At 38.7% G+C, this 14,057-nt stretch overlaps 1 protein-coding gene across 1 annotated transcript in view; it reads left to right on the forward strand.

The window, feature by feature from the left end:
- The window catches only part of USP10 (ubiquitin specific peptidase 10), a 47,350-nt gene that overhangs the window by 23,057 nt on the left and 10,236 nt on the right, over positions 1 to 14,057 (forward strand). The window contains exons 4-7 of the mRNA XM_082290229.1: positions 4,217 to 5,236; positions 10,854 to 10,945; positions 12,527 to 12,636; positions 13,096 to 13,151. Of these exons, the coding sequence (XP_082146355.1) occupies positions 4,217 to 5,236; positions 10,854 to 10,945; positions 12,527 to 12,636; positions 13,096 to 13,151 (1,278 nt within the window). The remainder of the gene's footprint in view (positions 1 to 4,216; positions 5,237 to 10,853; positions 10,946 to 12,526; positions 12,637 to 13,095; positions 13,152 to 14,057) is intronic.

Genomic DNA, 14,057 nt, shown 5'->3' on the forward strand with positions numbered 1-14,057 from the left:
GCCTGGCTTGGGTTTTTTTTTTTTTTTTTTTTGGAGAATCCTGGTTTGGGTTTTTTTATCTCTTGATGAAAGTGTGACAATGTAAAAATACATTACAGATTTCCCCTTTTAAAGCTGTAGTGCTCACAGGTCTCATCTGCCTCAACTCATACCTCTTACAGCCTGACCTTACTTCAGAGTTATGAGAAATGGACAGGTAGGTAGGAGCTGCCCTGGGATCCTCACTCTATGTAGTTTAAACCAAACTGTCACAGTATTTTAAGCAGCAGGTAAATTAGTTTTTGGTTTCCTCCTTGAAGCAGAGGAGAGCAAGGAAGCTGAGACCCAGATGTAAATGAAAATGACTCCAGATCTCCTTAGAAAATCATGCAAATATCTGACTGAACATTTCTCAAAAGTAGTCAAAAGAGGACCAAACCACACATTAATGTTTAAGAACACCTGATCATTGTGCTTGGAGACTTTGGCCTTGCATTTAAAGATAAACAAGACAGGCAGTCAGGAAGAAGGACCACAGGTCCCATTTGAAAGCAGATCAGCAACACTTCTGACAATTCAGGAGTTTTATTTAGTACAAGACTAGTTTTAGGATCCTGAGTAGTTTTAAGTGGGAGTTAGAAAGGATCTTTAAAAAAGCCCATATGGTGTGAATTGTCTGTTGGTGACAGGGGCATCTAGTCATCTATTGCTTTGTCTAACTGGATTCAAGTTTTGTTCTTTCAGACTGAGATTTTAATGTTCACAAGCCATACAGAAAGTTGGTTTGTACAAATGTCTTTCAGATCATTCCTAGACCTTGAGAGAAACCCTCCCAGCCCTGAGATTAGGTAATGACAGCAAATTAGGTTTTGCTTGAAAAATGTCTTTAACAAGCTTGCACTGTACTGTGCATGCACATTATCACTGTGATGGCTGCATAGGAAGCTGTGCAAACTAAACTGGAATGCTTGTTTTTGCAGAATATTTATATTTATAAATGATGACACACCCTTACCATGTTACCATTCCCCATAGTCTTCATTTTTTTCCATACTTATCTTCAGTGTTTAACTTCATTACAGAATTAGAATATCTGTTAATACCTACTAGGAGTAATCAAATCATGGCTTAAGCTCTAATATGCAGAACTCTGTTCACACTAATTAGTACTGTGCATTCACAGATTCTGGGGTTGTACACAGACTGTCCTTGGAGCATCTGTCGGTGCTTGTTTCAATATGTGTGCTGTGTTGTTCACGGCAGAGAGATCTGTTTCAGTCCATTCAGAAATAGAGCTGTGAACTAGGTTGAAACAAAGATGCCCTGAAGCAAAGTGGAAAGTCAAAACAAATAAGAAAAAAAAATTACCTCTTATTTTTCTCAAATGAACTTGACAATCTTACAGCAAATGAGCTTCTGCCAGTCATTCCATAGACTAACTATGCAGTAGCTACTGTTACTTATTATTCTAATCCTGCTGTAAGGTGCAAAGATTAATTGCTCAGCTGTAACTTCCTAATTTGTGTGTTAAATGCTACAACATCAGTTATGCTCTTGGCAAGGTTTCAGCCTACATCGTTCATTGTGCCATAACTGTGAGGGATTTGTTCTGTTTTCTGCTCCCCACTAGCCCTGAGTGGGCTCTTGTGATTGTTTAGTGTACAATAAACTGATAAATTCACCAAAACTAGAAAAAATGCTCCCTTAGATGATGTTTTTTGCTAGGTTAGCTTTGGGTCACACAAGTGCTGGGAGCTTGCTGGGGAGAGAGGAGCAGGACAGGGGTACAGACGTGACAGCTTGTACTTCGGGCTGTGATAGACTTGGCTCGCCCATGAAGGGAAACCACATTCTTTGTTTTGAAGCAGTTATTGCATTTTTTAACATGGATTTTGGAAAAGAAGTAGTCCTGGATTATTTGAAGTGGTAGGACTTGAAATGTGCCCAATAATTCATTTGTATCAAGGCAGGAGGAATATTGGATGTTACCAGTTGTTGCCTGTGCTTTGTGCTGTTGTAACAAAGGGTAGAAAGAACCAGCTCTTGGTTCGTGCTTGAGCTAAGGAGTCACTCCATAAACAGATGAACTAATGAGGAATGGTTTTGTTGTGGTTTTATATCCCTTAAATCCCCCAAAACTTTGCATTTGCAAGCAGAGAAAGCTGTGGCTGGTTTGGAGCTGTGTGTGCACAGCCAGCTCAGGCTCTGTGGCATTGACAGCCCCTGGAACAGGAGGTGCTGCCTGAGCTCTCCCAGCCCTTCCCTCTTCAGTGCAGATCAGGCACAGCTTCCCCCCTCCCTGGCTCCAGGCTGCTGATTTTTTAAAAAAGAAACTTCAGCCCTCTCTTCTGGGTGGTGATGGCTTGTCAGTGATTGCAGAAGTGGTTGGTGAATGACAGAGAGGGTGTTAAGCATGCTTTCTCACAGGGAGAGGGAAAAAAATTAGAAATTAGAAATTCACTCTCTTCTTAAGATGATTTAGAGAATCCAGATATGTGTGGAATTTTTACCCTTTTTTGTTTTCAAAAAGACTCCTTTAGTCTGACTGGCAACAAGATTGAAGTTGGTATGTGACGTGTTTGCTTCTCGTTTAGTCAGGTTAATAGATCAAAGCAGAAAAGCAATTAACATCTTTATAATTTGTTCTTAAATCATAATATGTTGGTATCGAATGGATAAGTCAGACCGACCTCAACACATGTTGAATGTTTGTTACTCTTCATTTGATATTAAAAAATACAGGTTCTTGTTCTTGTCACATTTTTTAAAGCTAAAATATTTGCTAGCAGACTTTTCTAGAAAGTATCCAGAGAGTTGCAGAACTCTTCCATTGACAGTCATATATCAAAATATCCTCCACTAGATTGTTTTCCCATAGGATTATTTCCTTAGGTGTGTGAACGAATAACTTCTTTTCTGGGACCTGTTGGTTGCTTTTTGTTGTGTTTAAAAAAAAATCCACTTCATTTTAGTGAGTCTGTGGTGTACTTGAAAATATTCATTTGTTGGCATGTCATAATGTAAGTTGCACAAAGTCTTAAAAGTTTAGTGGTGTATCCACTTACATTCCTTTGGAATTAATATCTAATGTCGTTTGGTTCTGCAGCAAGTCTTAAAAATTGGCAATGAGTGTTTCAGCCCCCATTGTTGAGGAAACACAAAATACTAAAATGTAATGTCTTTGAAACAGTAACATAGATACCATAAAGACCTACAGAGCTTTAAAATGTCAACTTACCTTCAAAATTCCTGCAACTGTTTCAGTAATTTTTTATCTTTGATAGTTACAGAAATAGTTGTAGCTGAAGTATTCAGTGTTACCAGTTAGCACACATACATTATAACAATAAATTCCATGAAATTGCAGAACTTGGTGACTGAAAATATTTTGTGATACTGCAGCGTGCCATGAGAATATTTCTTAGTGTTTCTTTAGTTCCAAGGCAAATAAATAAATCAATAAAACAAAAAAACCTGTTCATAATTTTTCAATACAACTCCTATATACAAGTTGAATCTTGATTTTATGTTGAGGAGTATCTGTTGTATTTCATGTCATAAAATCCTGGACTTGTATATATCATTACTCTTACACAGTATAACAAATCCAATTGTGATAAAATTAAAGAAGTTATCAATGAGCCTAGAGGTTCAAAAGCTTTAATTGCAGTGTTCCACAAAAGCTTTAATTGCAGTGTTCCAGGCAATTAATGAAAATATTTTTCTGTTATTAAGGATTGTGATAAATCTTTGAGTGTGATAAATCACACCAGGAAAACCAAATCCAGCCCCTCAAGAACCAAACCTCAGATGGGGAAAAGTTAAAAAGGCAAAGGCTTAGATTTTGTCATTGTCAGTTGAACAGACTGGCTTGAGAAAAAGCGTGGAGTTAAGTATTACACCATATTTTATAGGCAATTATCCAGTAATTAATTTATTGCAGATTATTCCTATAGTCATTGGACTTTAATAGTTTTCCTTAAGAGGTGACTTTAGTAGGGGTTATGTGCAGGAGCTGTGCAGTGATTTGGAAATTACATAACTCCAGTTAAGAAAACCTGAATCTTTAAGAAAATGATCTTACGAAAGCCTTCATGACTGAGAATGAGAATTACTTTTGTTTGGGGAAATGTAGTTTGTTTTTGGAGTTACAGGAAAATAGGGAGGTTTTTTCCCTTGTTTTTGTAGCTTTTTGATTCAGTGTGATTCTCTAACAGATTTGCTTTCTCTTGTCCAGGGGAAGAGTATCAGAGAATTGAATTTGGTGTTAACGAAGTTATTGAGACTCAGTCATCTGTCCTAAATAACACCGACTACAGTATTTCAAGTACTCTGAATCCTCAGGCTCCAGAATTCATTCTCAGCTGTGCACCTGCTCAGAAAACTCCAGATGATGCTCTCAGCGACACAAACTACAACTCCATTGACTGCCAGTTCAGTGACCCCACCCTGGCTCTGGACAGCGGCTCCAACGCTGAAAACGACAGCTTGGCTGGAGGCCTTGGGCAGAGGGAGCGGAAAAAGAAGAAAAAAAGACCCCCTGGATACTACAGTTACTTGGAAGATGTCCCTGACGGCGTGGCTGCCCCGGAGGCGCTGGTGAACGGCCACGCCACGGCCGCCGGACTCAACAGCCTGAGCACGGAGGACACGGAGCTGGCAGGAGACCTCCCCTCCCTGGCCACGCCGAGGACTTGCAGCAGCCCCGCCAGCTCTGTGGACTTCCTGGCCGGAGCTGCGTGTGCCGAGCCCGGCGCCGCAGCCCCCGGCAGGACTGCCGGGCAGCCCGAGGTATGCCGCCTTCCTAATTCTGAACAGTTTTGCCTCCCCTCAGAGGCCATCAGAGATAGCCCCCTAAGGACAGCTGTTGTACAGTCTTATGCTGGTACTGATACTACTGAAACTCTTGGCGTTACTAATGGACAAACACTTGAATCCTCTGGTGAGGACACAGCTGCCAATGGGGTAGAATTGCACACTGTGGAAAGCACTGACTCAGACCAAGCTAAGCCTGAGGAAGCTTCACCTACTACTGAGGCAACGGTCCCGCTTGCAGGATCAGTCCCTGTTAATCAGCCTGCAAAATCGTGGGCTAGTCTTTTTCACAATTCCAAGCCCTCTGCTTCCACATCTGTGGTCTATGTTGAGACTAAGTATACCCCTCCTGCCACATCTCCTCTGGTCCCTGAAAAACAGGTTGAAGTCAAAGAGGGACCTGTTCCAGTTTCAGAGGATCCTGTAGCCATAAAGATTGCAGGTATAGTTAATACACACGAGTGGATGTTACACTGGAAGGGTATTAACTCTGCTTGTAAACAGGAGTGTGCAATATTGATAGAGAACATTCCTCTGGTAAATGAGCCGACTGTTCAAACACTGCATGAAGGATGTCATTTGAATAAGCCAATTTGTATCCCCCTGAGTAAACATTCCAACCAGGCATTGCCATGTCATTATCCCAGATACGGTGAAACTACTGCTGCTTGTCAAACAGCTTGTCAGACAGTCTGTGCAAGTGATCTGTGGTTTGAAATAGGCTGGTTGTGTTCAGCTCTGTGCTGTTATAAAAAGGAGAATATGTTAGAAAGGCTTGTTCTGAAAATGGTGTGTTATATTATCCAGTATTTACAGTTTTGCAGTGTATTCCATTACAGGAAGAGTGTTACTATTTTTATACCAAAGTAGCTGAAATTCCTGGGCACTAAACAGCAGTTGAAGTGTAATGTCTACATAGGTCTTGCTTCAGAAATTTCTATTCAGGAAATATCATATTTACGAAGATGCTGTTTGAGAGGTCTGTCCTTCCAATTTTAGCATTATCTTTAACCATTACAAACAGTATTGCTTTATCCATAACCAGTGCTAGCTATTGCCAGTTGAGGAATTACCCTAAGGGGCTGTCCAGAGGGGACATCAGGACAGGGAATGAGTGATGCAAAGGCTTTGATTCCTGGTCCTGTCATATTTTTCCTAATGGGAAATGCTAGAAAGTGCAGGAGGATGTTTGTACAGATTCAGCCAGAAACTGTTAAGTTCTCCCAGTTGGGTGCATTTTGTGTCACTGTCTCATGAGTGTTTGAACCAAAGTAATTATTTTAAATCTGTGAAGTGTCCATGTGTGAGAAGGCTTGTGCAGAATCCTGCTGTTTATGCTACAAGCTAATTTACAAGTACAGTGCTGTTTTCAATGTGACAGCTTCAAGTCAGATTTCCACTCTTAACAGACCTGGAGATGATGTTCACAGTGCCCAGAAGTGTGTGCTGCCTCTCCTTCCCTCCTTGCTCAGCAATGGTTTCATTACTCAGAATTGTCTGTTGAGAGAGAAGCTGTCAGAATAATTTATATTTCAGAGTGTTTTCCACTTAGGTGTCACAAACACTGTATTAATATATATATATATATATATATAAAAGCAGGTGATTACAGTCTGTATGAACCCATATGAAGAATGTTGTCTTAAAATCTCAATCTATCATTTGGTAATGATTTTTAACTTAAAACTATTTTGTGACAGTCATAAAGCTAGGATTGCTTGCCATTATAAATGGAAAAGATTTATTATCTTGTCCAGGTTGTTCCAGTTCTAAGTTAACTTTCTAGACTTTCACTGTTTCTGTACTACTTTTTGCCACCAGGTGGGAGCAGAGCTTTTTATTTTGTCTTCAATGTAGTAAAACACAAATGTAACTTTTATCCCATTTTCTTCTGCACCTTCACTATTAGCTTGCTGTTTGGGCAGAGGAATAATCTGAGTATAGATAAAAGGAATTCATCTGCTCTTTGTAGCTGATTTAGGTAGGAGCTAATGCTGCAATTCCTTTAATTCAGATGCTGCTGCTTTCAGTGTAAAATGTTCACTTGAAGGTCTGAATGCCATGTAATCAGTGCTTTGCTGTGTGCAAAAAGGTGTTTTTCTTTATTTTCTTTATATGTACTTGAGTGTTCTCTGTCCTGTTTGGAAAGCAGGTACCTGAGTGCTTTGTTCATACACCCACACTCAAAAATGTGTTACAGGAGTTCCAGTTCGTGATTTCCAGACAGGTCGTTTGCTCTGTTCTGTACATATTTAATTCCAAATCTCCTGCCTTGGTGAGCATCACTGTGTGAGGGTACATAGAGGTCTGTGTGTTTGTCAGAGAGAGCTGCTGGTGGGTGCCTTGTTTTCTCTGTGCCTGAGTTGAGATCATCCTCTTGGATTTGCTGGGAATTCAGCAGCTTCAACTCATGCCAATGGGAATGAATTTTTGACCCCAAGTGCCGTTGGGTGCTGGACACAGGTAAACTCTACACCTGAAGTATCTTGAGTTAACAGGCAAAATTAATAAATCAAATTAACAAACAACCCAGTGTTGGAGTGCTGAGGTCCTTCTGTACAGCTTTATTTAGAACAGGTGCTCAGCACACAAGAGGGGAAGTTGCTTTTCCAGGGACAAATTTCAACAGTTATTACAAGAGAGGTTAACGATTCACAGCCACCTTGAAGATGATGTAATGCTGCTTGATTCAGCCTGCAGAGATCTGTCGTTTCTTTGGCCTCAAATTTAGACAGAAGCTACACAAGGTGAGGAGGTGACCAGGACCAGAAAATAAATAGAACAGACAGATTTCATGTTAATCTTGATGAGAAATACTGAAGACTTAATTTTAACAAGTGTCCAAGATGTATCAGCTGTGCAGCTGCTACACTTGTGTGTTTAGAAAGGGGCAACTGTAGTAATTATGCACCACAGCCTAATTTAGATGCTAGAACAAACATTTAATAATGAATATCTAAAGGATAGTAAGGTTACAAATGATATTGGTAAAAAATAAGACTCTTCAAAGCTTTACTTGCCACATTTCACAGTTGGTCCCCTATAATTATAACCTGATAATTAATAATGCCTTATGTAATGCTGTAAATAAGCTAAGAAATAAGTGTTTGGAAAACTGTCAATTCTCTGAGTAGTCTTTTAACTGTTCTTGGTAATCTTAGGAAAAATTGCAGAGAAAGAATCTAAAACCATTTTCTGAATCCTGTTCTCTTGCAGTGTTTTCACTGTGGATGATGGAGGTAACAGTGCCCATAAAATCTGTTTACAGCAGGCAGGATTTCAGATGAATCGAAGAACAGAAACATTTAAGATCTGACTAAATCCGGAATGATTTTAAGTTAGAAGGAAGGGAATCCAGTAAATGCAAGTATGGAAGGATACAGCAGAACAGAAACCAAATGCAAGTACAATGTGATGAACTAATTGTAGAAGTATTAGAGAAAAGGATCTGGGAGTTTTAGGGAGTTGATGGGTGTCTTTAGTACTGCTGAAGAAGACAAAGTTTGTTGTTTTTTTCCCGGTGTGTGTTAATAACAATTTACATGGAAAACATGGAAGATAACTTAATTCTGCTGTTAAGGACTTGATGCAATGACAGTCTTTGGGCATTCCTTCTGAAGGAAAATTTCACCGTGCAGCAGCAAAAATGGAAGTAAGATTTAAACACCATGTGGGCAAATAGGGAAAATTTAGATTTAATTTGTGTCAGATGATTTTGTTGGAGTGACCATGAATGTAAATCCAAATGCACAAAACAAATTCATAAAGAAGATGGCAACTCACAGGTCTGCCAAGACTAGTGATTAACAAAAAATAAGTTCAGATTGTAAGAAAGGTGTTTCAGTGTTACATAGTAGAAGATTTTTTTTTCTCATTGTAAAGGTGGGTAAATGCTTAGAGCAAGGAGTTGTGGAGAAATCCAGGGTCTGGGGGCGTTTTATAAACCTCAGAAACGCAGCCTCTTGCACATTCAAACTGCATTCTTACAGAAATGTTCTTGTTTAGAGTCATCCCAGCAGTGTTGTCCTGGGATTTTTTAGTCACTGTCCAGATTTGAGGAAAGATCTGAGTGACAGACACAATGTTCTTTAAATCAGGGCCTTAAGCCAAGTGTTCAGTTCCTAACTTGTAACCTCCTTTATCTCTTCAGCATGGACACCGTATCCACAGGGCTTCTCTCATTAAATTTTGGACTTGCTTTGATTAGGAAATCACCTTTTTTTAAAAAAAAAATGAGAGATATTTGTAATAACAGAACCCAGTGAATGAACTTTAGCAAAATGCTTTCTGTTTACTGACAGAAATATGTAAATATTGCCTCATTTCACAAGTCAGCACCCTCCAAAAGAAATGAATTTTCTGGGTAATGACAAGAGCTTTCCAACAGGTTTTGAACTTCTAAGATTTTCTCACGGTTGTAAGTGTATTTTTCTTCTGATACTCTTGTAAAAATTCTTCTTGTTACCATGTAAATGTTTGATGTAGATTGGAAATGTGCTACTGAATGTAATTGCTGTACACAAACCCAAGCCTTTGTTAAAAGAAGCAAAACTCCCAGGAATTGCACTGGAGCCTGTCCACAAAGCAGCTTTGTGACCACAAGAGGATGCTAAAGGTCCTAATAATATCTTTATTTAGCATGATGCAAAAATAGAGAAGAAAAGAGTTAATGTAAAAAGTTATTGATAGACACAAAAACCAGAAACTTTCCCATTACTTTTATCCTTATTTTCAACAGTGATAAGTTAATATTGTATGTGTGAACACAGTTCAAATGTTGCTGCTCTAACAATACATTCTGAAGTACTTTAGCAGTAACTTAATAACATATTTTAGCCCTCATAGGAAAGAATCTTCTTCTGCATCTGTGCTCCATCTTCCATTTTACATTTCTTTGCGGTCTGCTCTTTCAGGTGGCATGTTCTTGATGTAATAGACGACTGAATTTAAAATTCTCTATTTTTTTTGTCACTTCTATTTGGTTAGAACTGGCGTTACCTGTAGGAAATATGATCTTACAGATAGGGAGATAGCTTGGAAGTAGAATGACGTGGATTTTGTTTGCAGTTCTGCCACCTCCTCTGCTTAGTTACAGCTTTGTACTTCTGTTTTTGTACCTATGTCATGTCATTTTATCTGTTTAGTCCTTTAATGAAGAGTTCAAACTCTTCCAGCTTATGGCATATAAGGGCTTTAGAGCCCCTCCCATTTATTACAAAAATAAATAACCCCCTCGGTATACAATTGCTATATTTACTTGCAATTTGTATTTTGTCTTGTATACATCTTGTCCTTATTTTGCAAGTTTAAAGTGTATGAGCTCCAATATTTTCTTCAAACAGTTCTTATTTAGGTACCTAAATAACAGGTCAGGATTCCTGGAAAAGCTGCCTGTGTTGCTCTTGGTTTCATAACTGGGACAGACTAATGTGCAGTGGTTTCTAAGTTTTAAACTTGGGCCTTTGCTGCACATTTTGAAATCAGGAAAGAGTAGGAATTCTGTTATATGAGGCTGTTATCTCGTAGATTTTGGAAGTCTTAAATAAAACAGGCTGTTCTGAAGAACAGAGCACATCTGTCTGTGTGTTTGCACTGAGATGATTTTGTTGTAAGATAGTGGATGGTGAAACTTCTAAACTGAGACCGCTGCGTTGGCTTCATCTCTTCAAAGCAGAAACGTGTGGGAAAAGCTTCATAAAACTGGTGACAAGTGATTCCAGCTAATGGCATTTTATATCTATGTATGTATCTATGTAGCAATATAAATAAAATATCTGGATTTAGGTAAACAAACATCCAAATCAATAGGTTTTGTTTTGGAATGACAGTGATCAGTTTTGTACCAGCATCTCCTGATCCGAATCCCAGGATGTCTTCAGTGGAAGAAATAACGTCTGATTTGGAATGTGAGCAGTGGTTAAATGGAGTGAAAATCATTTGCTGAAGTTTCTGAGAATCTTGTTCATTGATTTGAATTACTGTGTAATGCTGCAGCGGATATTTGCTTGATGGCCACGTGAGTTTTGTTGATGCTCAATTTACTGTTTCTCATTCTGCAGAAATACTGGAAAATGTAAGACTAATACATAAACCAGTGTCTTTGCAACCCCGAGGGCTGATCAACAAAGGAAACTGGTGCTACATCAATGCTGTATCCTTCCCTGGGAAAAAATTAATGCTCTTAAGTTAATATTTGTATATTATATCTGTCAGAGTTTTTCTGGATTGTTCTGGTAAGTATTTTATAAAAGTGTTTGTTTTCCCAGATCCCGCTCCTGTGGTTAAAATGTTGAAGTGTAGCAGCCAGAAATCCAGGGGGATTTTGGATCGTTGAACCTGGTGTGCAGGGTTCCCCTGCAATCCTGTTTGCAGTTTGTTACCTGTGTCAGAATATTTCAGAACTGTAGCTTCTCCTGACCGAAAGCCTTGTAATTAATTCCTAGCAGTGTTCCCCCATGGCTCTGTGCATCCATTTGTGGTTATTTCTCTTTTGCACTTGAAGTAACTGTTCTTACTCTTGGGCTTTGTTTTGCAGTGTAAGGGGATCATTTGGGTTTGTGGTGAGCAGGTTGTCACTGTCGTATCACCTGTGTAAAGCACCAGTTAAATTAATCCTTCTACAACCTTACATATGGAAGATGAGCTTGCTCTTAATGAGTTGTATTCCCCTGCAAAAATAACTTTTACCCTGGGAAGCAGAAAGCACCCTCCCTCAGTGCTATATTATGATATTAATAAAAATAATTTAAACAATTTTAAAATCAATATTTTTATAATAAATTAAAAATTAATAATTAAAAAAATTATCTCCCATGTCAGCAAGGCTACTGCAAGTGACACTTGGGATACTTCTAGTGCTGGTACTAATAGTGAAAAATATTGTACACCAATTTCAAGACTGATCATGGCAGACCCTAATAAACCATTTCCAGACCAACGACTGTGCTTTAAACTAAAGCTTTTATCTTATATAACCAGTTCTGCACTCATTTGGTTACATACACTACATCTTAGCTCCCATTTTTTCAATCTTGAAGTTTTACATGGGAATTTATTATTCAGTTTTTGCACACTGTAGGAATCAAATTAATCTCACTCTTCAGCTATTGAGATCAATGCCTTTTTTTTGTCATTTCCCTTTCCCTCCATTTTTAAAATGCATTTCCTCTGTTCACTGCTCTCACCAACTAGCATAGATTGTGATGGTTTTAGAATATTACTCTTCCAGCACACTCTGGGCTTTTCAAGGTTGCTCCCAACTCTTTGCAGTGCAGAATGTCTCTCATCTCAGTGGGTTTTGCTTTGGTTGCACGGGTGACTCAGCACCTTTAAGTTTCAGCTGATTTCTTCCATTCTTCTCAGAAAATGTGTTCCAGGTTCTCTCCTGCCAATTTTCAAATGGTTAATTTTATAAAGTTTTTCCTATGAAGGTTCTTTTCCTCTCCTGCTCCTGGATGAAATGTTTCCTTACCCATTAACTGAAGTTTTTGCCATGATTAAAATGTTGGTGAAATCACTGCATGTTACAAGATGCTAGCGTTTTTTTAGTATACCTTCTGTACATTGCTGGTTAATGTTGTGATAAAGCTTCATCCTCTTTTCCAGTTTAATTCTTGGATTGATCTACATAATACAAATACAGCTCTGTTTTGCATATCATTTTGCATATAATTGAGTATTTGGTTAATACACGGTGCCATTTTGTGCATATTTCCTTAATGCCACTGCATAGACCCTGCAAGCCTTGGTTGCTTGCCCTCCAATGTATCATTTAATGAAGTCCATTCCAATGTATTCCAAATCGCAGAGGCCGTGCACCTCCACACCAATGCTAGACAGTTTGTAAGTAGCTTGGGAAGAAGGAATGAAAGTCTGGGATCTGACTAAACTCATTCAGGAATACCTAACAATGACTGTTGTTAGAAGTTCATATGTATCCAGAAGTTTTTTGTGTGTTTTTGGGTGACACTTTTGTAATGAACTTGGTGATTTACAACTGCTTGGCTTGTCAAGGAAGATAATTCCTGTTGCCTTGGGAGTACCAGTGTTATGTAGTGTTTAATATGCAGGAAGGAAGTGTGAGAGGTGCAAGAACCAGCCCAAAGACCAAACCCAAGACCTGGGTTTCACTGCAATGATCAGGTTGATTTTTATGTCTGAACTTCACCCAGATTTCGTGGTGATATGCTTTGGTTTTATTGTCTTTTGGCAGTCAGAATGACAACGAGCTAATTTTATTATTTGTCCTTCTAAGTCTTAAATTGCCGCTCATGTCCAGTTGTTGCTTCCCTTCTGTTTCAGTGTTCGTTTAATGAATGAGTTCACTAATATGCCTGTACCTCCTAAAGCAAAGCAAGGTGAGTGGGAACAGGAGCACAAAGCATAAAATGACGGGGAGAAGCCTTTGGGGTAAAGATCTGCATTGGGGGAGGTGTTGCACCTTAGTTTTTTTTCCTTCTGTTTGGCAGACCAAATGTACAAGTGCCAAAAGAAAGTTTTTGTTGAAAGTTCCCTTAATTGTGAAGATATCTTCTAAGAATATGCCCTTTCTAAGAAAATCATTTGATACTCCCTGTATTTTCCTCCACTTCCTTGCATACTTCCAGCTGTTTTTTTATCAGATTGCTCAATTCTGCTCCTTAAATCCTGAACACTCACTTTGATTTGGAACAAAATGGGGCCATAACAGGTCCCTTAAGCAATTGGAGATTGCCTCCAGGAGTATTATCCTGGCTTCTGATTCCAGTGGGAAAACTGTAGAAGTGTCTGATTCCTGCAAATACATATTTAGGCTCAGTGATGATTATAGAGTGAGGAATGGCCTTTTTTTTTATGCAAATAAATTATCTTAGAGGTTTCAGTTGTTTAATCTTAATTTTAAGCAGAGTCTGTTGTATTGCAAGCTTGTAGGAACAAGCACATTCCTGAAACTATTCTTTATGTAACATGATAAGGAAATATTACAAGGAGCTGGTTGTTCCAGTGATTTCTGAACAGTTCAGACATTTCTGTGGTTTCTTTCTGTAAAACAAATCTTCCTGGCTTATGCAACTTATTTTACTTGTAGGTCATTTTATTGTGTAGTTTTCAAGTATAGTTCTGAGGCCTTGTATTGCCATTAGGTGGAACATTCTGTCAGGCTGTTCCTTGGGGTTTTTCATTCTGCAGTGAACACAAGTGGTCTGTTAGAATTGCAAATACACAAAAGGTTTAAATGTTCTTTGAGTACGAAAGAAATGCAAAAACGTAAATAGCACTAGAAG

Source organism: Coloeus monedula (assembly GCF_965178545.1).
Source record: "Coloeus monedula genome assembly, chromosome: 13".
NCBI lineage: Eukaryota > Metazoa > Chordata > Aves > Passeriformes > Corvidae > Coloeus > Coloeus monedula.